Source organism: Mesoplodon mirus (genome assembly GCF_964341445.2).
Source record: "Mesoplodon mirus genome assembly, chromosome: 6".
NCBI lineage: Eukaryota > Metazoa > Chordata > Mammalia > Artiodactyla > Ziphiidae > Mesoplodon > Mesoplodon mirus.
In genome coordinates, this window is record NC_138982.1 from 8226432 (window position 1) to 8248312 (window position 21881).

Below are 21881 nucleotides of genomic sequence, written 5' to 3' on the forward strand. Positions count from 1 at the left end.
CCCCCTTCTCCTTCCTTCCTCTCTCTCTCTCTCTCTCTCTCTCTTTTTTTCCCCCCGCCTTTTAAACACTCTGGCATAATACTGAATGACTTTGTTTTTAAGCTGCCTTAGCCTTGCTTTGTGAAGAAAAAGCCTGAGTGTTCTTTCCCTGTAGGACACAAGTGTTATTTTTGGAGCAGAGATTCTTAGCCTGATCTCTGTCTAAACCAATTTCTGTTCTTTGTGAGGTCGTGGTCTGGGGCGGCTCTGAGTGATCTCTGTGGAGGGAAGCTTCCTGGCTTCATGAGGGAGCCTGGGCCGAGGTGTCGAAGGGCCATGCCTGGAACTTCACGGCTCGGGGTCTCCACACACAGCTCCTTCGCCTTCAGATTCCCCTTGTTAGGCTTGTCCCCTTGGAATAGTCTGGACCACATGATGTGAAGTGGTGTGATTTTCCTGCTGATGTCATTTCACGGGATGTTTTGGGTCAAGGTGACCCTCCCCTTTTTAACTGGGTACTGTAGGTCACAGATTCCTCAGAACTAAGAAAGCCATGGCTGGAGGATCTCTGTAGGCTGTAGAGGGTGTCGCCGCCTACGGGAGAGCCACAGCCCACTCTGAGGGCCACGACCTGGGTTCCCAAGGGCCTCTGGGAACACGTCTCGTGACTCACAGCTCAGAGCATCCCCTTCTGTAACCTGCTCTGGATCAGGCTGCTAGACACGAGGAAGAAAGCCTCTCCAGCTTCTCACAGCTCGTCTTCCTGACCTGTCCTTCCTAGGAGTTTACTTAGCTTGCACCTGCTGGGAAACACGTAAAATCAGACACAGTTGAAAACACTGCTGTCTGCAACAAATAACACACCACCTTATGATGACTCCTTTCCTTTGGAAATTGGTAGCTGGGGATTCAGGGAGCAGGTGTGGATGAGAAAGGCCCCATGATGAACAGGTAGACCCTGCAGGTGTCACAGACTGCTTTCCCCTCGGTGGGTGACCTGTGAGGCGCCCTTCCCCGGCCGGCTATACAGAGCCAGCAAAGCTTCTTACAAGAGAAACCTCTTTCCTCACCCTCCATCCGTCCCACCCGCAGACCCGAAGCTTCGCTGTAAATCCCACAGAAGTCACTGCACCTTGGACCGGAGAGCAGCCGGCTGGCCCGGGCCTGACGGCGTCCCCGCCGCAGCCCTCCATCCTTCCTTTTCTGTGCCGAGGGAGCACGATCAGTGCTCAGCCATGGTCGACATGGGGGGCCTGGACAACCTGATCGCCAACACGGCCTACCTGCAGGCGCGGAAGTCCTCGGATGCCGACAGCAAGGAACTGCAGCGCCGACGCCGGACCCTGAGGCTGCCCGGGCCGCAGAGCTGCGAGCAGCTCCGCCAGGCCCCGCCCAACGACTTCCGCAGCCTGTGCGCGCAGCAGCCCATAGGCCGCCGCCTCTTCCGGGACTTCCTAGCCATGGTGCCCGCGTTCCAGGAGGCCGTGGGCTTCCTGGAGGAGGTGCAGAGCTGGGAGCTGGCCGAAGAGGGTCCCGCCGAGGGCAGCACGCTGCAGGGGCTGGTGGCCACTTGTGCGGCCTCCCCGGGGCACCCACACCCCTTCCTCAGCCCGGCTCTGGTCACCAAGTGCCAAGCAGCCACCACGGAGGAAGAGCGAGCATCCCTGGTGGAGGTGGCCAAGGCTGAGGCCATGGCCTGCTTGCAGCACCAGCCCTTCCTAGAGTTCCTGGCCAGCCCCTTCTATGACAAGTTTGTGCAGTGGAAAGTCTTTGAGACGCAACCCGTGTCAGACAAGTACTTCGAAGAGTTCCGGGTTCTGGGGAAAGGTGGTTTTGGGGAGGTAAGTGTTTCAGAATAGCCAGGCTGGAAGACGAAATGGACAGCATAATAGAGTTTTAGTTTACCTCGTTTTTTTTTTTTTTTTCTTTTTAATCTCAAGGGAACTTAGAACTAATCTCAGTACCACATGTGGAGAAAGAATTCCTAGCTTGCTCTCACGTCTTCTTTCCGGTCACCACGTGAAATAAAATGAGAATGGCATAGGAAAAACTAACAAAATGTGAAACTGGCCAAGAATCTTTATCGTGGGGTCTACGACAGGCAGGCACACTCTGAAATGCCCCTTTGGTGAATGATAGCAACAAACAATGGGAGATCCCCCTTTCCCCTTAATTGTGGTCATGGAGGTAATTTGAGAAAAACTACAGAGAGCTAAGAAAACACTCATCTGGAATTAAAGACTGGAATCCGTTTTGCACCAATGCTGTGCTCAGCTTTCTTTCTTTTTTTTTTTTCTTTTTTTTTTTTTTTTTTTTTTTGCGGTACGCGGGCCTCTCACTGTTGTGGCCTCTCCCGTCGTGGAGCACAGGCTCCGGACGCGCAGGCTCAGTGGCCGTGGCTCACGGGCCCAGCCGCTCCGCGGCATGTGGGATGTTCCCGGACCGGGGCACGAACCCGTGTCCCCTGCATCGGCAGGCGGATTCTCAACCACTGCGCCACCAGGGAAGCCCTTCAGCTTTCTTTTTTTTAAGTTGAAAAAAATTCTTTAAGGTAAAAGTCACATTAGCCGTTAACCATTTTAGAGTGTACAACTTAATAGCATTTGGTACATGACAATGTTGTGTAACTACCATCTCTATCTAGTTCCAAGATATTTTCGTCACCCCTGTGCCCATTAACAACTACTACCCATTTCCCCCACTCCCCCAACCCACCCAGCCCCTGGCAACCACTGGGCTGCTTTCTGCCTCTATGGATGTGCCGATTCTGGTGTGTCATATCAATGGAGTCATACAGTATTTGAGCTTTTGTGGCTGGCTTCTTTCACTGTGCGTAAGGTTCGGAGGTTCATTCACATTGTAGCATCTCAGTACTTCATTCCTTTATAGGGCTGAATAGCATTCCGTTGTATGGGAATACTACATTCAATTCATGTATCCATTCATCTATTGCTGGACAGTTGGGTTGTTTCCACCTTTTGGCTAGCGTGAATAGTGCTGCTGTGAACATTTATGTACAAGAATTTGTTTGAATACCTGCTTTCAGTTCTCTCTCGTATAGGTCTAGGAGTGGAATTGCTAGGTCTTAGGGCAATTCTATGTTTAACGTTTTGAGAAATCACCAAACTCTTCCAAGTTTTAAGTTCCCACTGGCAACACGTGAGGGTTTCAATTTCTCCACATCCTTGCCAGCACTTGTTATGTTTCTTTTTTTTTTTTTTTTTAATTATGGCTCACATAGTGGGGGTGAAGTGATACCTCACTGTGGTCCCAGCTCTATCTCAAAGACTCCTTCGCACTCACAGCTTCTCTTTTCTCAGAAGCCTGCCGTCTTTCCACCTTGGTGGTTTTCTGCTCCTCCACCCTCTGTGTCCCCCTTCCCCTTCCTGTCTCCAGTGCCGTCTACTTCTTCCTCTCCCTTTCTTTCTCTCCTTAAGGTATGTGCTGTCCAGGTGAAAAACACCGGCAAGATGTATGCCTGTAAGAAACTGGACAAGACGCGGCTGAAGAAGAAAAATGGTGAGAAAATGGCTCTCTTGGAAAAGGAAATCTTGGAGAGGGTCAGCAGCCCTTTCGTTGTCTCTCTGGCCTATGCCTTTGAGAGCAAGTCCCATCTCTGCCTGGTTATGAGCCTGATGAATGGGGGAGACCTCAAGTTCCACATTTACAGTGTGGGCGAGCGGGGCCTGGACATGAGCAGGGTGACCAGATGACCTGCGGCGTGTTGCACCTCCACTTCCTCAGCATCGTCTACCGGGACCTGAAGCCCGAGAATGTGCTTTTGGACAACCTTGGCAACTGTAAGCTGTCCGACCTGGGGCTGGCTGTGGAGATCCAGGATGGCAAGCCCATCACCCAGAGGGTGAGTGGTTCTCCATGGGCCCAAAGGTGGGGCACAAAGTCAGAGAGGAGGGGAGAGGGCCGTTCTATTCCCAGGGCAAGCAGAACCTTGGACTTAATGCTTTTAATTTCCTTGTTCTTAAAGCCCTTATGTTGTCATCTTGCCTTAAGTGGAGTGGTATAAGAGGATTAGCTTAACTGGCTGTTTGGGGGCTACTTTGCTTTCCTCTCACTGGAAGCAGAGGGGAGCCTTCTTTGTGAGTTGGAGATGATCCGTGCCTTCACCGTGACATGGTAAGAGCTGAAGCCGTAGCCAGGATCTAGGTATGTCCCACCAATAACCGCCTCCCTGGCGCCATGTTCCTGAGTCAATAGAGCCTTGGTTTCCTTTTCCGGAAAATTTCAGGGGCTGGACCCTAAAATTTCAGGATTCTAGGAGGTAAAATTTAATAGGATAAGAAATAGAAGAAACCCCAGCATTTAGCACATTAAAGTAAATATCTCCTTTTCTGTTGAGTGCGCACTGGGGGAATGTTTTACATTGGAAAAAGGTGAAATTTTAAATGAAAATACATATACAAGAAAACAAAGGCAACTGATGTTTATTTTGATCAATTTGGTTCAAGGTGATGGCAGAGAATTCTTTGATTAAAAAAGGAATTATAATTAAGCAATTATGTTAAGTGAACAATACAAACATCTCTCGAATTCTGACGGTTCTTTACCACTGAGTTTCTGTGCACAAAGGTGGGAGAACCTGGCCCAAGCCAGGTTCCTAAATATCCACTTAAAACTTTGTTTTTGCACAGTTTCCAGCTTACAAGTCAGAGAGGACAATCAGGCAAGGAAGTGAGAAAAATCATGGCAAGTTTGGGAAACCACAGGTGAATTTATGTGGCTATAATGTAAGGAATGTTGACAAGATGTGTAGGGCTCAGATCATGCAAAGGCATTGGAATTCTTTCTTGTGAGGGACAAGAAGCCATTGAAGGGTTTTAAGAAAGGGAATGGTGTGATTAGATTTGCATGGTTTTTTTGTTTGCGGTACTCGGGCCTCTCACTGTTGTGGCCTCTCCCGTCGCGGAGTACAGGCTCCGGACGCGCAGGCTCAGCGGTCATAGTTCACGGGCCCAGCCGCTCCGCGGCATGTGGAATCCTCCCGGACCGGGGCAGGAACCCGTGTCCCCTGCATTGGCAGGCAGACTCTCAACCACTGCGCCACCAGGGAAGCCCGATTTGCATGTTTTTAAACACCAGTTTGGATTGTAGATGAGAGGCAGAGGAGCTAGTTAGGAGGCATATGTGGTGGCTCAGGAAGAGATGATGATGCCTGTATAAGACAGTAGGATTGGGCTTCCCCGGTGGCGCAGTGGTTGAGAGTCCGCCTGCTGATGCAGGGGACACGGGTTCGTGCCCCAGTCCGGGAAGATCCCACATGCCGTGGAGTGGCTGGGCCCGTGAGCCATGGCCGCTGAGCCTGCGTGTCTGGAGCCTGTGCTCCGCAACGGGAGAGGCCATGGCAGTGAGAGGCCCGCGTACCACAAAAAAAAAAAAAAAAAAAAAAGACAGTAGGATTGAAGAAGTGGGAATAAAGCGGAGCTGTTGGAAAGAGACCTGATGGGACTTCAGGACCAGCTGGGTATGAGGGTAAGTGATGCGGAAGGTCTCTAGCTCCAGTGACTAGAAGGAGGAACAGAATTATGGGAAAGCTGGTAAGTTTAATTGTGAGTGTAGTGTATATGAGGCTCCTATGTGACAGGCAGGTAGACATTTGGATAAAGATCTGGTGCTCTGATGAAAGGTCGGAGCTAGACATTGGGATTTGGAGTCATCATGACTTGGGAAGCAGCAGACACCACTGGGTTGTTTGAGAAACAGTGGAGGAAGAGGACCAGGGATGGTAGCTAAGGAACATCAACATGTAAGGGGTGTTGAAGCAAAGGGGCCTTGAAGAGGTTAAAGAAGTAGGACAAGAGTGACAGAGTCATGGGACCTGTATCAGTTAAGGGTTGATTTCAGCAGCATATCATAGAAAACACAAATAATAGTGGATTAAACAAGAGAGGGGGTTATTTTTCTTATGTAACAAGTAGTGTGGAGATAAGCATGGTTGGTATTAGTTCCGCAGCTCCAGGATAATGGGATCAACATCACTGTCATTTTGGCCTTTTTGACGTGTGCAAGATGGCTGCCCTAGCCCCAGCCATCAGGTCCATGTTCCAGGCAGGAGAAAGGAGGAAAGGTCAGGAGTAAATAGGCATGCACACAGAAACCGAATATGTCTCCAGATATGAACTTCCTTGGAAGGCCCATCTGACAGCTTCCATATAAATCTCATTGGCTAGAACTATTATCTGGCCACCCGCCCTGTAGGGGAAGCTGATAAATGACTTTTTTTTTTTTTTGGAAGGAGAAACGCAGGATATGGAGCAGGTAACTGGCAGCCTCCTCCACAGGAGCCAAAGAAGAAGAGGAGGATTTAAGGGAGGAGAGTGGTCAGCCCTGTCGAGTGCTGCCAAGTCAGGCAGGCTGTGGGATTTGACAGTCAGGAAACCACAGTGTCCTCAGGAAGAGTGATGTCCAAGGTCAGAACTCAGACTGTGGAGGTTGGATTGACCTGGGAGTAGAGAGTGAGACAAAGGAAGGAGGGAGGCTGGTCACTGCAGGGGGACACAGGGAGGAGGATGGAGTTTTAAGGAGGGGAGATTTAGATGCTGAGACAAGAATCAGGAGAGAAAGTGCTGGTTCTGTAGGAGGGAGAGGCTGAATGAGGGTAGAGAAACCGAGGAAGAGGTGGGGATGGGATGGAGGACTTCCGTATCACTGTCTCCTAAGTTGGGGTGGAAGAAGCGGGAAGATGGCGGGGAAGCAGAGTGTTTGCCTCTGTGGGACTTTGCTATGAAAACAGAAACGTCATGGGACTTCCCTGGTGGCACAGTGGTTAAGAATCCGCCTGCCAGCTATAATGAATGCAGTTGGTGGAGAAGTTTACTCACTGGAGACATCTCGCCCTTTTGCCTTTCCTGAGTCCCTCTTTGCCCCATGAGACCAAATTTCTGGGTTTAGACCGCTTGCCCCAGTCCTCAGACCTGCCTCCAAATCCCAGGGGACCCTCAGGAAGGGTGCAGGGTGGGGAGGGGAAGAGTCAGAGAGAAAGTTTAGAAGCCATAAGAAGAAAGACAGGGCTTCCCAGGTGGAGCAGTGGTTGAGAGTCCACCTGCCGATGCAGGGGATGCGGGTTTGTGCCCCGGTCCGGGAAGATCCCACATGCTGCGGAGTGGCTGGGCCTTCCCTAGGTATGAGCTGAACCTCCCTGGAGGGACACAGGCCCTGTCAGGCTATTTCAGGACACCAGGTGAAATACTTTGGACATTGCTTTTTAGGCAGCAGGGAGCCATTGAAGGTTTATCAACAGGAAATGGCATGACCAGAGTGATTCTTTTTTTTTTTTAAGTTTATTGAAGTATATTTGATTTACAATGTTGTGTTAATTTCTGCTATACAGCAAAGTGACTCCGTTTTATATATATATTCTTTTTCATATTCTTTTCCATTATGGTTTATCACAGGATACTGAGTATAGGTCCCTGTGCTATACAGTAGGACCTTGTTGTTTATCTATTCTATATATAATAGTTTGCATCTGGTAATTCCAAACTCCCAATCCTTCCATTCCCTTTCCCCTGGGCAACCACAAGTCTGTTCTCTATGTCTGTGAGTCTGTTTCTGTTTCGTAGATAAATTCACTTGTGTCGTAGTTTAGATTCCACATATAAGTGATATCATATGATCTTTGTCTTTATCTTTCTGACTTCACTTAATATGATAATCTCTAAGTCCATCCATATTGCTGCAAATGGCATTATTTCATTCTTTTTTATGGCTGAGTAATATTCCATTGTATATATGTACCACATCTTCTTTATCCATTCATCTGTCAATGGACATTTAGGTTGTTTCCATGTCTTGGCTATTGTGAATAGTGCTGCTATGAACATAGGGGTGCATGTATCTTTTTGAATTATAGTTTTGTCTGGGTATACAGAATGATTCTTTAAGGAGGTGACTGACACTATGATGAATTCAAGTAGAGGGAGCCTGGGGTTCAGGAGAAAGGGGGGCCGGTAAGGAACTACTGTAATAGCTCCCACATGAGGTAATGAGTGTTGAAGTAGGGCCCAAGGCTCTGAGCAGTCTTACATCCAGAGCTCAGCTGCCCGGTTTCACCTAGCCTCCATCAAGACCCACGTCTGTACTCACTTCTCTTAAATCACGGCTGTCCCCAGTGGAGGGGGTGGGGTTGTGGAGAGAATGGAGCCACTTCTAGAAGGTGGTGCCTTTTGCCCCGTGGAGCCCCTGGCTGCTGGTAATTGGGCAGTGACTCAGGAAGGAAAGGCGAGGGTAGTTCTGCTCGAGTCTGAGAAAGACTGAGGCAGACACACGACAAGAGGCAGGGAGGCTTAAGAGCACTGGCCTGGGAGGCAGAAGCCCTGGCTTCCTTTCGAGACTTATCACTACCTCACTGTGTCTGGCATCTCAGGCAGGCCCCAGAACATCCTTAATCTCTAAGATTTCATGAGTCTATGAGATAGTCTTTGAATTATTTGTAGGAAAAGACTCGCAAACGCCAAAGGTAAACACATGGCATACGTTTTACTATGATTTACTGGGATATCAGTAAGGGTTCTCACCGGACAAAGGGAAGTTACTTAAGAAAATGAAATTAATGGTTTACATAACTAAGAAGCCCAGAGTGATCCCGGGTCTGAGCAGTGTCAGCGGGAAACTCTCCTTCTGTGCCCCAGCTCTGCTCACCTCGGTGTTGGCCTCCGTCTCACTCTCAGGGGCTCCTGAGTGGGGGCCGCCGACAGCTCCACGCATATCCTACCAACCGAGCAATCCCGGGGAAAGAGAACAGTTCTTTATGAACAGTTCCTTCAAATTCCCAGGGAAGACTCTCAATGGACAGCTCAGGTCACATGCCCAACCATAACCAAGTCCATTAGCCAGGCTAGATCTCTGCTGTGCTCAGGAGCCAGGGAGAAGTTCTGTCCTATGTATATATCAGGAACTGAGGGCAGAGGAAAGTGTTCTCCAATGGAAAGTAGGGATGGAGGGACTTCCCTGGTGGTCCAGTGGTTAAGGATCCACGCTTCCAATGCAGGAGGCGAGGGTTCGATCCCTGGTGGGGGAACTAAGATCCCACATGCCGTGTGGTGCAGCCAAAAGAAAAAGAAAGAAAATAGGGGTGGAAGAGAATGGTGAAATGGAATTCAGATAAGCAAAAACAGTGGGTACCCCTAATAACTGCTGTTATCTCAATGGTTTGAAAAGTTTGGAAGAGTTCTGACCTCTTAATCAAGGTATGATGGGATCTAGAGCTTTTCTGTAAAGACTTACAAGATAGGGAGTATTATGGAGATGGAGAAATTGAGACTCAGAGAGGTTAAGTTACCCACCCAAAGTCACATCTCTCATATGTGAGATGAACCCAGGTATGCCAGAGTCAAGAGCACTTACGGTTTTGACTCCACCTTGTCAAGTTCACACACAGAGCAGAATGTGGCCTCTGGTTTGTAACGCTATAAAAGGCCCTCCAATGAGTAAAACTCAGAATGAGTGCATATGATGACATAGCATATCTTCCTCAGTCTGGTCTGATATGGATCTCAACCTCAAGCCTAGTCGAACCTCTAATGGAGTTAAGACTTTGGAAAGGGATTGGCCCAACCTTTACAGGGAACAATGTGACTAATATCTCAGTCAGCCTTCCCACACCCAGGCACAATATCATTAAACGTGGTCCCAGCCACTGTCGACATTCACCTTTAATAAATGTGATAAGCACTCCTGCCTGTTCTCAGCTGACATCCACATGCACGCAATAAAACTAACTCTTAGCATTTTTAGAGCTGCCAGGTAAATATAACAGGAAAATTGGGCAATGGGACTTGTGCTGGGACTTTTCAAATTCAACCATCTATGTGGAGAACAGTGACCTTCAGATATTGTGGAACATGAGTCAGTCCTTAGAATTTGCTGTATTGTCAGGAATTGGAATGAAGTTAGTGCAGTGACCCAAAAGCTTGTGATGTTTGGTTACCATGTCCTGCCTCTAACCAAGTCCTCACATTCAGAGGGATAATGTCATAGAGTTTGGGCGTAATATTTATTTTGAAGCTTCTGTCATGCCGACTACAATGCTACAAAATAAGTGATTTTGTCTGTTTATTTTTAAAATTTATTTATTTTATTTGTGTTTATTTTTGGCTGCGTTGGGTCTCCGTTGCTGCACGCGGGCTTTCTCTAGTTGCGGCGAGCAGGGGCCACTCTTCGCTGCAGTGTGCGGGCTTCTCATTGCGGTGGCTTCTCTTGTTGCAGAGCACGGGCTCTAGGGCACCCGGGCTTCAGTAGTTGTGGCATGTGGGCTCAGTAGTTGTGGCTCGCGGTCTCTAGAGCACAGGCTCAGTAGTTGTGGTGCACGGGCTTAGTTGCTTTGTGGCATGTGAGATCTTCCCGGACCAGGGCTCGAACCAGTGTCCCCTGCATTGGCAGGCGGATTCTTAACCACTGTGCCACCAGGGAAGCCCTGAATAAGTGATTTTAAAAAGATCTCTGAGTGTGTTTCATCAGAAGTTAATACCGACATACATTACAACCATTATGACCCTGCTCCAAAAATTTTTCTCTTTGAGAATTTACTTCTGAGAACCACACAGGACAGGCATTCTGGCTACTTCATGGTCACATACTGGTCTCTACCAAAATCCTAACCACCATCATTAACTAAATTTAGTTCTTAGTAACTTTTGACCACTCCAAAAATTTCACATCCATTCTCAAAGCATTTACCACTATTAAGGGCATTCAGAAATATTCATTACAGTCTTGGAATTATTTTTTAACATTTCTTCATTCAAAAGGCATTCATTAACTCATTCATGCATTCACTCATTCAACCTATATTAATTGAGCATTTCCCACATGCCAGGACGGTGCTAAACATAAGGCACAGAAAGGATTGTGTCAAAACAAAGCCAAAAACCTGCTTATTATCTATCTATGTCTTACTTATTCAGATGTCCGATGTCTTAGCCTATTGGTCAGATGAGCAATTTTTTATCATAAGAGTATCCAGACATTACCCACAAATCCTGGCTGAACACAGTGCCTAACCAACCCTGTCAATTCTATTTTAAAATATGTGAATATAGCAATTTATAGCCTGACTTTGGTCTCAAAAATTGTTAAAAATAAAGTTTAGATTTACTGAATTGGTAAAATATTTAAGCTACGGTATATTTCAAGATGCAGTAATAAAGTATGCATATTTATTCTATTTTAAAAAAACTGGCGGGGGGAGGGATAAATTAGGAGTTTGGTGTTAACATACACACACTACTATATAGAAAATAGATAACCAACAAGGACCTACTGTATAGTACAGGGAACCCTACTCAATACTCTGTAATAACAACTATGCTCCAGTATAAAATAAAAATTTCAAACAAATAAACAAACAAACAGCAAAAAAAGAAAAAAAAAACCATGGGGCATAGAACGAGCAAAAACAGACATGATTTCCTGCTCTATGGATCTTACAGTCTAGTGGGAGACACAGAACTTCATAATCACCCAAATGAATGTAACATTTCAATGATGACAACTGCTGGGAAGATGTGGTACATGGGGCTCTCCAAGGAGGACTTTTCTTAACACGTGAGGCTCCAAGCATCAACCACAGGGGCAATACAACTTACTGATCTCAGGAGGACAGACAGGAATTCACTCAGCAAAGCAGTTGGGGTGGTGTCTTGGTTGGGTTCCCTGGAAACTACTTTGAGACAGATTTCCATGTGGAGCACTCTCATGAGACATGTGCATGAGGAAGAGGCAGAATTGGGCAGAGGGAGAAGCTGACCCTCAGTGAGGTCACTCCTTCAGAGAGCTCTGGAGTTGGGATGGCCCTTCCAAGTTGTCCCAAACTGAGGTAGGGTCCAGGCTTTAGTATCTCTCCAAGGTCAGTCGGTGATCTTGGGCAGCTGCCAGAAGGAGGAAGAAGCTGGAGTGAAGCAGTTCCCTGCTGCAGAGGGCAGTTCTGGGTGAGGGGGCTAGGGGGGTGGTAGATGGAGGGGTCTGAGCCATCGGCAGTCAATGGTCCCAGCCAGGGCTGGCTGCTTGATGTTCAGGGCTCATAGCAAAATGAAAATGAGGGGCCCCTTATCCAAATGTCAGGCAAAAGCTTTCTCCTTTCTTCCACGCTGAATCTTTCAACAGATCCTGGTGTTTTTTGTTATTTCTTTCTTTTTCTTTTTCCCAAACATTTAAAAAATCTTATTTATTTATTTTTGTATTTATTTTTGTATTTTGGCCACACTGCGTGGCACGCAGGATGGTTTTCCAACTAGCAATGGAAGGTGGGCCGCCGCAGTGAAAGTGCCGAATCGTAACCACTAGGCCACCAGGGAACTCCCTGTTATTTGCTATTTCATGTTGCACTTCCTCAGGCTCTGCGATCCACCAGGATTAAGTGGAGACCCTCACAGACACTCAGGGCCTCACTCTACAACGGGACCCAAGGAAGCACATGCCTGACCCCAGCCCTCCCTGCACCAAATGCAGGCTCCCACCGGTGGCAAAGAGTAGCCAATAGTTGCTGAGCAGAGTCAGGGTCGGGGGCAGGGAGATAGCCCCGAACCCATCACTGGGAGGCAAGGAAGTGTCAAGAGATGGCACTGTGTGTGAGCTGAGACTCCAAGACCCAAATTCATGCTCCACTGTCTCATTGGACTTAACTTACAAGATACAAATTCAAACATTTGTCAAGACAGCCTCCACACAGCATTAGACCCCAGCACGGGGCTGCTTCTGAGCACAGGGCCCTGGTGGACCGCACTGGAGACCAGCCCTGGGCCCAGCAGCTGGGGGGTAGAGGCCGAGATCCTGAAGGAGGAAGCGGGCAGAAGACGTCCGTATCCACTCCAGATGGGGCAGAGCGTGCCAGGCAGCGGCAACAGCCAGTGCAAAGTGCATGGTGCTCGAGAAAGGAAGCCCGGAAACTACATGCACAGAGCAAGAGGAGGCATGAGTCACGTGAAGCTGGAGCGGTGGCGGGGGCCACACCAAACCCGGCATGACAGGCCATGTTAAGGACTTCGGTTTTTTGCTTAAGAACACTGGAAAGCCTTTGAAAGCCTTTACCTAAAGGGGGCAAGAAGCTTAGAATTCTGTTTTGAAAAAGAATCACTCCAGGGCTTCCCTGGTGGCGCAGTGGTGGAGAGTCCGCCTGCCGATGCAGGGGACACGGGTTCATGTCCCGGTCCGGGAAGATCCCACATGCCGCGGAGCGGCTGGGCCCGTGAGCCATGGCCGCTGAACCTGCACGTCCGGAGCCTGTGCTCCGCAATGGAAGAGGCCACAACAGGGAGAGGCCCACGTACCGCAAAAAAAAAAAAAAAAAAAAGAAAAACTCCATCTGAAGTGAGTGCAGATCAGAGGGGATTCGGGTGGATTGTGGTCATTTGTAATCCAGGTGAGAGATGATGGCAGCTCAGCCAACGGGAGGGGTGGTGGAGCCAGAGCACAGTGTTTGAACTGGGAAGAGATGCCAGAATGACTGGGCCTCAGTGATAGTTTGGACATGGGCTAAGGGAGAGAGGGCTGTCAAGGGTGATTTACTAGGTGAAGTTGTGTCACAGGTACAGATTTGGCCCTGAGTACAACAGGATACCAGGCAAACAAATGCCTGCCTTCATGAAGCCCAGGACAGGGAAGAGACTGCTAAGTCAAAGGGCCCTGACAATACCGTCTGTCAGACTGTCCAAGTTGAGTGCATAGGAAGGGCACCAGCCCGACATTGGGTCATGGGGTCAGGAAGGGCTTCTAGGAGGAAATGACAACGGAGTCGAGACTTACAAGGCAAACAGAAGTGAGGCAGGTCATCATCAAAAAATCTAGAAACAATAAATGCTGGAGAGGGTGTGGAGAAAAGGGAACCCTCTTGCACTGCTGGTGGGAATGTAAGTTGATACAGCCACTATGGAGAACAGTACGGAGGTTCCTTGAAAAACTAAAAATAGAACTACCATATGACCCAGCAATCCCACTACTGGGCATATACCCTGAGAAAACCATAATTCAAAAAGAGTCATGTACCACAATATTCATTGCAGCTCTATTTGCAATAGCCATGACATGGAAGAAACCTAAGTGTCCATCATCGGATGAATGGATAAAGAAGATGGGGTACATATATACAGTGGAATATTACTCAGCCATAAAAAGAAATGAAATTGAGTTATTTGTAGTGGGGTAGATGGACCTAGAGTCATACAGAGTGAAGCAAGTCAGAAAGAGAAAAACAAATACCGTATGCTAACACAAGTATATGGAATCTAAAAAAACAAGCAAACAAAAAATAGGTTCTGAAGAACCTAGGGGCAGGACAGGAATAGAGACGTAGACGTAGAGAATGGACTTGAGGACACAGGGAGGGGGAAGGGTAAGCTGGAACGAAGTGAGAGAGTGGCATGGACATATATACACTACCAAATGTAAAATAGATAGCTAGTGGAAAGCAGCTGCATAGCACAGGGAGATCAGCTCAGTGCTTTGTGACCACCTAGAGGGGTGGGATAGGGAGGGTGGGAGGGAGAGGCAAGAGGGAGGAGATATGGGGATATATGTATACATATAGCTGACTCACTTTGTTATAAAGCAGAAACTAACACAACACTGTAAAGCAGTTATACTCCAATAAAGATGTTAAAACAAAAGCAGTGAGGCAGGTGAAGAGAAAGGAAAGTGGGCTTGGCACAGGGATCAGCACAGGGTGGTGGCCCTCAACTGAGGGCGATTTTGGCCCCTAGAGCACTTGGACAATGTCTGGAGACCTTTTTGGTTGTCGTGACTGGGGAGTTGCTCCTGGCATCTAGTGGGTAAAGGCCAGGGATGCTGCGAACATCTTACAACGTACACCACAGCCCCTCCCCCCAAATAATGATCCACCATGTCCATAGTGCTGCAGTGAAAACCCTGGCCAGAGGCCTGGGACTCAGTCAAGGACAGTGTGACTCTGCAGCTGTCTAGAGTGTGTAGTCACAGGCTGTGAGGGAGATAACAGGTGCCACCAAGAGCGGAGCCTGTGTCAGGCCCTAGGAGGCTGGAGGAGTCAGACAAGGGCATTTGAACCCAATGCCAAGGGTGCTGGGGAGCCACCGAAGGTTTCCAGGCAGGAAAGTGACAAAATCAGCCTTGGAAGGGCCAACAGGAAGAGGGAGTTGGGATGAGGGTAAAGAGGAGGGGAGTGCAATGTTCATAGCAGCAGTATTTACAATAGCCAAGACATGGAAACACCCATCAACAGACAGTTGGCTTAAGAAGATGGGGTATAATGTAAATGTACAATGGAATATTACTCCTTCATAAAAAGGAATGGAATCCTGCCATATGCAGCAACATGGATGAGCCTAGAGCATATTATGCTTAGTGAAATAAGTCAAAGACAAATACTGTATAATACCACTTACATGGAGAATGTAAAAGATAGTACAAGTGAATGTATATGCAAAACAGAAACAGACTCACAGAGATAGGAAACAAAGGGGAGAGGGGAGAGAATCTGGCACCCTGCATGGCTTGGTGCGTGGAGCATGGGTTGGCCCTCCATCTTCCGCGGGAGGTGCCAGGCTGGCACATTGTTGAGTTGTGGCAGTGAGGAGAGGAAGAGAGGCTTGCAGGGTGTGGCAGGAGGGGCTTGTCATGCACGATGATGCGATCCAGGGAACAAACCGTTGCTACATCACCTAATTTGAGGTAAACACGTTGGAAGCTCAGAGCATCCTTTCAGATCAAGTGCAGCTGCTGAAATACGGTCCACGGGATCAAAAAGATGGAAGGAGAGTGAGTCTGCCCATCTGATTCTGCCACTTACTCTGGCTGCTGTGTACAGATGCACACACCCAGGCAGAGAACCTCCTTCTAACTGGCCCAGACATGCCACTTAGGCTTGCCATAGCCCTGCATGTGACCCCAGACAAGTCATGCCTCTTCTCTGAGCCTGATTAATACTGCTCCCCTCTTAGGCTTGATGAGAAGATTAAAGTAGATGAATGCCTAGCAGAGGTCAGCCACTTGGTAGGCACTCACAAAGTGATTGCTAGGATTATTTTACAAGAAGCCCAGCGCTAGACCCTCTGCCACGATCCCCACTGTTGCATTGTTTCTGCCTCACCTGAAAGGCACTGAAGCTGCTCAGAGGACCTTTGCTGCTGTGCTTTGTTCTCTGAGGGGACGCTAGGAGCCAGCAGGACCCCAAGGCTGCAACCGGGTGGGCAGTGGATGAAGGCGCGGCTCGCCTGGAAGCTGAGCCGAGCAGGCACACGCCATTGTCTCACTTCCTCACAGCCACGTGGAGCTTCGTTTGTGATTTTATTCTGAGTGTCTTAGAGGCACCATGGAAAACAGGCATCAGCCTGCTGCTGGACAGATTCGCAGAATATGAAACCACCAAAGAACACACTCCAGTGGAAGAATCACAGCTATTGATCTTTGATGATGTACCAGGCCCATCTTTCAATCTGATGGAGTCTTAGAGGCTTCTGGGTTTTTTCTTTTTGTGTAGCTACCCTGCCTGAGACAACCAGAACCTGGCTTGGTGACCATCGTGGCTAACACCTATTGAGGGCCTGCTATGTGCCAGGCTTTGGAAAGGCAAGCCCTGTGTCTTATGGCTTTAATCTTCATCACAGTCCTATGAGGTAAGAGCTGTGAAGCTCAGAGAGGTTGAGTAACTGGCCTGGGGGTGACCAGCTCGTAACTGGTAGAGCTGAGATCTGCACCAGAGCAGACTGATGCCAGACTGTATAGCTGCAGAATTAGTTCTTGCAGGGATCCCTCTTTTGGATCCCCTCTTCCCAGGGGTGTCAGGGAGCAGGAAAGCCCCTCTGGTGAGGGTCCCCCTCCTGCCCAGGAAGCGGCTGGCAGAAAGCGACGGGGCGGGAGGGCAAGGAGCAAAAGTTAGGTCCGCGCTCTGGAGGCTGCAGCCGGGGGCTGAGCACACAGGGCGGAGCCTCGGAGCACAGTCCCCTGGGGTCCCGGGCCGCATTCCTCTGAGGTCTGCAAAGGCCACCGCTTAAAGGCGCGGAGGAGCAGCTGGGAACGAGAACAAAGCGGCCGGGCCCCCCTCGGAGGAAGGAAGGAGCAAGCCCCAGGAAACAGCCGATAGCGCTAAGCTCAGCTTGTTTTTTTCCTCTGCTCAACAGTTCTCCTGCCACGGCAAACAAAAGATGTACATTCTGATTCCCTCTTCTGTTTGGATTGTGCTGTCGAGTGGATCTGGTTTGTGATGAACTGGGGGAAGAGGCATCCGCGGGCGGTGTCTTGCTCCGCCGGCCAGTTTGCTGGGCCCTCGGGAAACGCAGAAACAGCTTCCTTGACCGCGTCTTTCTCCCCGCGCGGCTCAGTAAATCCAGCCTGGCCTGGCCACACCAAGGGCACCCGGATACAGGCATTTCTTTTAATGATGGAATTTAAGGTTGCCAACTTTTCAGGTTCACTGGGACCTGGAAGTGACCTTGACCTTGAAGGACCTGCACATACACACGCAAGCACGTGCGGGGACACACACACTTCTTAATGGACGGGTAAAATTAGTCAGATGAGAACTATGCCCTCTCAGCCCCCCACTGAAAGGCCACTCCCTGTTCTCATCACTGCGGATGAGGTCACAGTTCGCTCCTGCCCAGAGCCACACTGGGCTACTCAATGTGCAGACCCTGCCCCGCCTGGGCCCTGCCACTTAGCTCCCATGGGCCCAGGGATGAGAGTGACAACAACTGCAGGGTCAGTGGAAGCCAGCATCCAACAGCAAGAGCAAGGCAGGGGGTGTCCGCACAGGTCCCCACAAGCTGGCTCTGATCCTGATCCCAGCTTGGGGTGTCCACCTTCCTCAAAGTCTGGACACCTGTAGGTGACAGGTGGCCCTGATGGGAGTAAGCAACCCACGTGTGATGACAGTGGTAGATGGACTTCTTGCTGGCCACCAGTGGGGAGGGGTTTGGACCCCATCTGGCTTCCTGATGCTTGATGCCCTGAATGCTGGGCATACTTTGTTTTGCCTGACCAGGTGCTGACGGAGTGGACTCACCAAAGGGCACTATAGAACCAAAGCAAATCAAAATGAAGCAAAAAAAAAAAAGTTAAACTATACACAAAAACCTCCACTGAGTTCTGTGGCTGCTGGCACTTGGGTGATCCCTACTGCCCTGGCGACGGCAGTTCTTGGTCTCACGGACTGAAAGAGATTGTTTCGATGCCACAGAGACTGATGTGCGGGGGCCCTTTGTAACTGCAGGAGTTAAACTGAGCCACGAGAGGTCAGCGTGGTTAGACCTTGCCCCATGCTGCTTGGCCCGTTCCCTCCTCCCACCCCACTCTGAGGAGGCCGTTCACATGCAGAAGACAAATGGCATGGAGGGCAGGCAATTCATTTTTTCAGCTGGAGGCTGCGATGGAATTTGGGTGCTTAGACTCTGGCGTCTGCTGCTAATCCCATTCTTCTCCTCTGTGAAACACCTCCACTCTCCGAGGAGGCGGTGCCCCTCAGAATTCCATCACTGGTATTTTCTGTCTTTAGGGCCAAGAGGTAGAGAGAGTCCTGATAATTATTTGGAATGAATCTGAGGTTACCCTGCACGCTATTAGCGCTCTCTCCACGATTCCAAGGGGCTATCGTGCTGTAAAGACGGCCGGCGATTCTTCACTTGTTTCCTGGGGGTGGGAGCAAGTTGGTCCCAGCATGGCTCAGGGTCTGGTCCCCACCAACCAGCAACCTCCGTGGTGTGGAGCAGCCCAGCCAGCTTGACTGAGCAGTGATGCAGGCGAAGAACAGAGAACTTGTTGGGAAAAGAAGAGAAGCAGCTTAAGCAAGAATGGACCAAGATGAGGACTTAGTACCTGGCAGATGGGGAGAGGGAAGGGGAATACTCTCGACGGAGAAAAGAAATCCTGAAGGGAACTTGGAAGGATAAGAAAAAGCTACCTCGCCTGTTTCCACAGAGGCAGTGTAATGTAGTGGTTCACAGTGCAAGCCTGTGCGTGAATCTTGGGTGGGTAACCTTAGGCAGGATTTAACCTCTCTGTGGTTTAGTTTGCTAATCTGCAAAATGGAGGATAAAATAGTCTCTATCTCATAGGTTTATCATGAAGATTAAACAAGAAGTTCACGTTAAGCACTTGACAAAATATTTAGCATGTAATAAACACTCAATAAGTATTGCCCATTATTATTTCCAATTTTTCTCCCGGTGTGTGTCTCACAATCCTTTGTTCAGGACTGGCATACGCTGTCCACTTTTACCCTACACCTTCTACTGAGCGACTGATATTTATCCAGTGTCCTGATGAGCGATTTTAATCCTTGAAGTCACTCGCCTCTGAAATCTGCTCACTGGAAACTTGCCACACACGGAGCAAGCTCACAATAAATGTGGCTGAGTAGAACGTACCCATCACCACCGTCTGAAATGCAGTTGGATGTTGTTTATAGTCTTTCATGCCTTTCCCACCCCAGCTCAAGAGACTGAGCCAGTGAGAAGCCTGACCCAGGAACATAGAGCCCAACTCAGAGTAGTAGAGAATGAAATACTACATACAGGGAGACCCTCAGCCCCTTTCCCATCTCTGCTCCCACAATGAGGGCAAGCAGGCTAACACCTCTCAGGTGGGATATTGGAGGATCTCCCTCTGGGGAAACTGAGCAGCCTAACACAGAAGGTCTACAGATACAGGTAGGGTCCCCAGTGACATGGCCTGGCATAATCACCCTACAGTGAAGCCCATCAGTTGACAAGCTTCTTGTCAGCTTTTTGGTGTCACACTCTTAAGTACAAACAAAGAGTCAGAGATCACTTGTCATTTGAAAAAACCCTCCAAAATGAAAGACAATGCCAAAACAAACAGAAGAAAAATTGTAGGAAACAGGAACAATGCAGGGAGTAGAAAAGAACAATTTTTTTAAAACCTACAATTAATATCTTTTGAGATTTAAGGGAAGATACTGCATCCATGAAACAAGGACAGATGTTGTAAAACAACATTCAGAGAAGAACAAGGACATTTGGAAATTAAAAATATATAAATATGTTTTCAGAACAACGTGGATAAATCTCAAAAACATTATGTTAAAAAAAAGAAGTCAGACACAAAAAGAGTTTCTACCATACAGTTCCATCTACGTGAAATCCAAGAGCAAACAAAACTAATATATGGTGACAGAAATCACAAAGTGGTTGCCTGGGAAGAGGGGAGGAGAATGAACCAGAAGGGGCACAAAGGAAATGAATGGAAATGTTCTTTATCTTGTTTGGGTTGTATTTACATGGGTGTAGTCAGTTATCAAACTTTACTGAACCAAAAGTATAAGCACATTATTCTGTGTTAATTATATGTTAATAAAAACATATTTGCAGACATGAAAAGTTCAGTAGAAGTTTCTAGATCTAGCGATTTCCTGTAAGTTGATCTAGCTATCAACTTACAGGAAATACAAAGAATAGAGGAACATGTTTAATAACACCACAGGAATGCAGTCAGCAAAATCTGACTGGGAAACTCTGCAGTTTAACCAGTTTTTTTTTTTTTTCCAACAAAATCTTGCAGGGGGTGAGGAGAGAAAGAGGAAAAACTTATATAGTCACGAAGATTTAAGAGACATACCAATCAATCACACTGTGTGAACCTTATTTGGGCCTAAATTTAAGCAAACTATTTAGGGGGCAAGTGTATAGGACAATTGGGAAAGTGTAAATATGGCCAGATATTTGATAATATTCAAGAATTATTGTTATGTTTAAAGTGAGATAATGGTGTTTGCAGTGCTTTGTGTTTATTTGCTTGTTTTTTTAAGTGACCTTATCTTTTAGAGATTCATAGTGAAATACTTACAAATGATATCTAAGTTAGTGGCAGGAGTGGGGGGCATTGAGAGAGAGTAGGGACACAGGAAACAAGATTGGTCATGTGTCGATAATTGTTGAAGCTGGGTATAGAGTACACTGGGTTTATTATTCTAGTGTCTTTTCTTTTGTCTATGTGTGAAATTTCCCATTAATAAAGTACTTTAAAAAAATAGAAGAGTTAGAAGAAAAATTGAGGAAGTCTCTCAGAAAAAAAAAAAAAAGAAAACAGAAGACAAAGAGACAGAAAATAGGAGCAAAAATAAGAAACACAAAGGATAAGTTCAGGATTTTAAAAAAAGGGGGGAGGGGAGAGAGAAGAAAGAAAATGAAAGGGAGAAAATGATCAAAGAAGTAATTTGAGAAAATTTCCCAATACTGACAGCCACTAGTTTCTGGATTGAGAGGCCAGCCAGTAGCCAGCACCAGGGATGAAAAATACCCCACAGCAAAGCTTATCACTGAAAAATTTCATGAAGTTGGTGTACTGGGCCACAAACCTCACACACCCTCTTACAGTCTCTCTACGGCCTCCCTTTCTCTCTCGCTTGGGCAACACCCTGTTGGCACCACTTGTAGGCCAAGTTGCTCCTCCACTTTTAGAGCTGGGTGAAATATTATACTGTAGTATGATGTGGGACCTGGTTTTCCAGGCAACTGCTAAGGAGGGTCTGGATGACATATCTGGAAATAGAGATAAGCTAGCTTTGGGATAATTCTTTTTTATTTCATGCTTTAACAATTCTATTTTTTATTATTTTTCGTGATGTATAATCTCAATATATGATTAAACATTTACATGTCAGAGAATTCAAAATGACATTTCTTTTTTTAATTGAAATATAGTTGTACAATAGTATATGTTATAGGTGTACAGTATAGTGATTCACAATTTTTAAAGGTCATACTCCATTTATAGTTATTATAAAATATTGGCTATATTCCCTATGTTGTACAATATATCCTTGTAGCTTGGTTTATACCTATTAGTTTGTACCTCTTTTTTTTTTTTTTTTTTTTTTGTGGTACGCGGGCCTCTCACTGTTGTGGCCTCTCCCGTTGCGGAGCACAGGCTCCGGGTGTGCAGGCTCAGTGGCCATGGCTCAC

General features: G+C 47.7%; 1 protein-coding gene across 1 annotated transcript in view; it reads left to right on the forward strand.

Annotated features, from left to right (window-relative positions):
- Nucleotides 1-1214: 1214 nt before the first annotated feature.
- The window catches only part of GRK7 (G protein-coupled receptor kinase 7), a gene marked incomplete at its 5' end in the record, with an annotated part of 40946 nt that continues 20279 nt past the window's right edge, over nucleotides 1215-21881 (forward strand). Inside the window, 3 exon segments of the mRNA XM_082624400.1 lie at nucleotides 1215-1820; nucleotides 3417-3681; nucleotides 3684-3841. Coding sequence (XP_082480526.1) covers nucleotides 1215-1820; nucleotides 3417-3681; nucleotides 3684-3841 — 1029 coding nt within the window.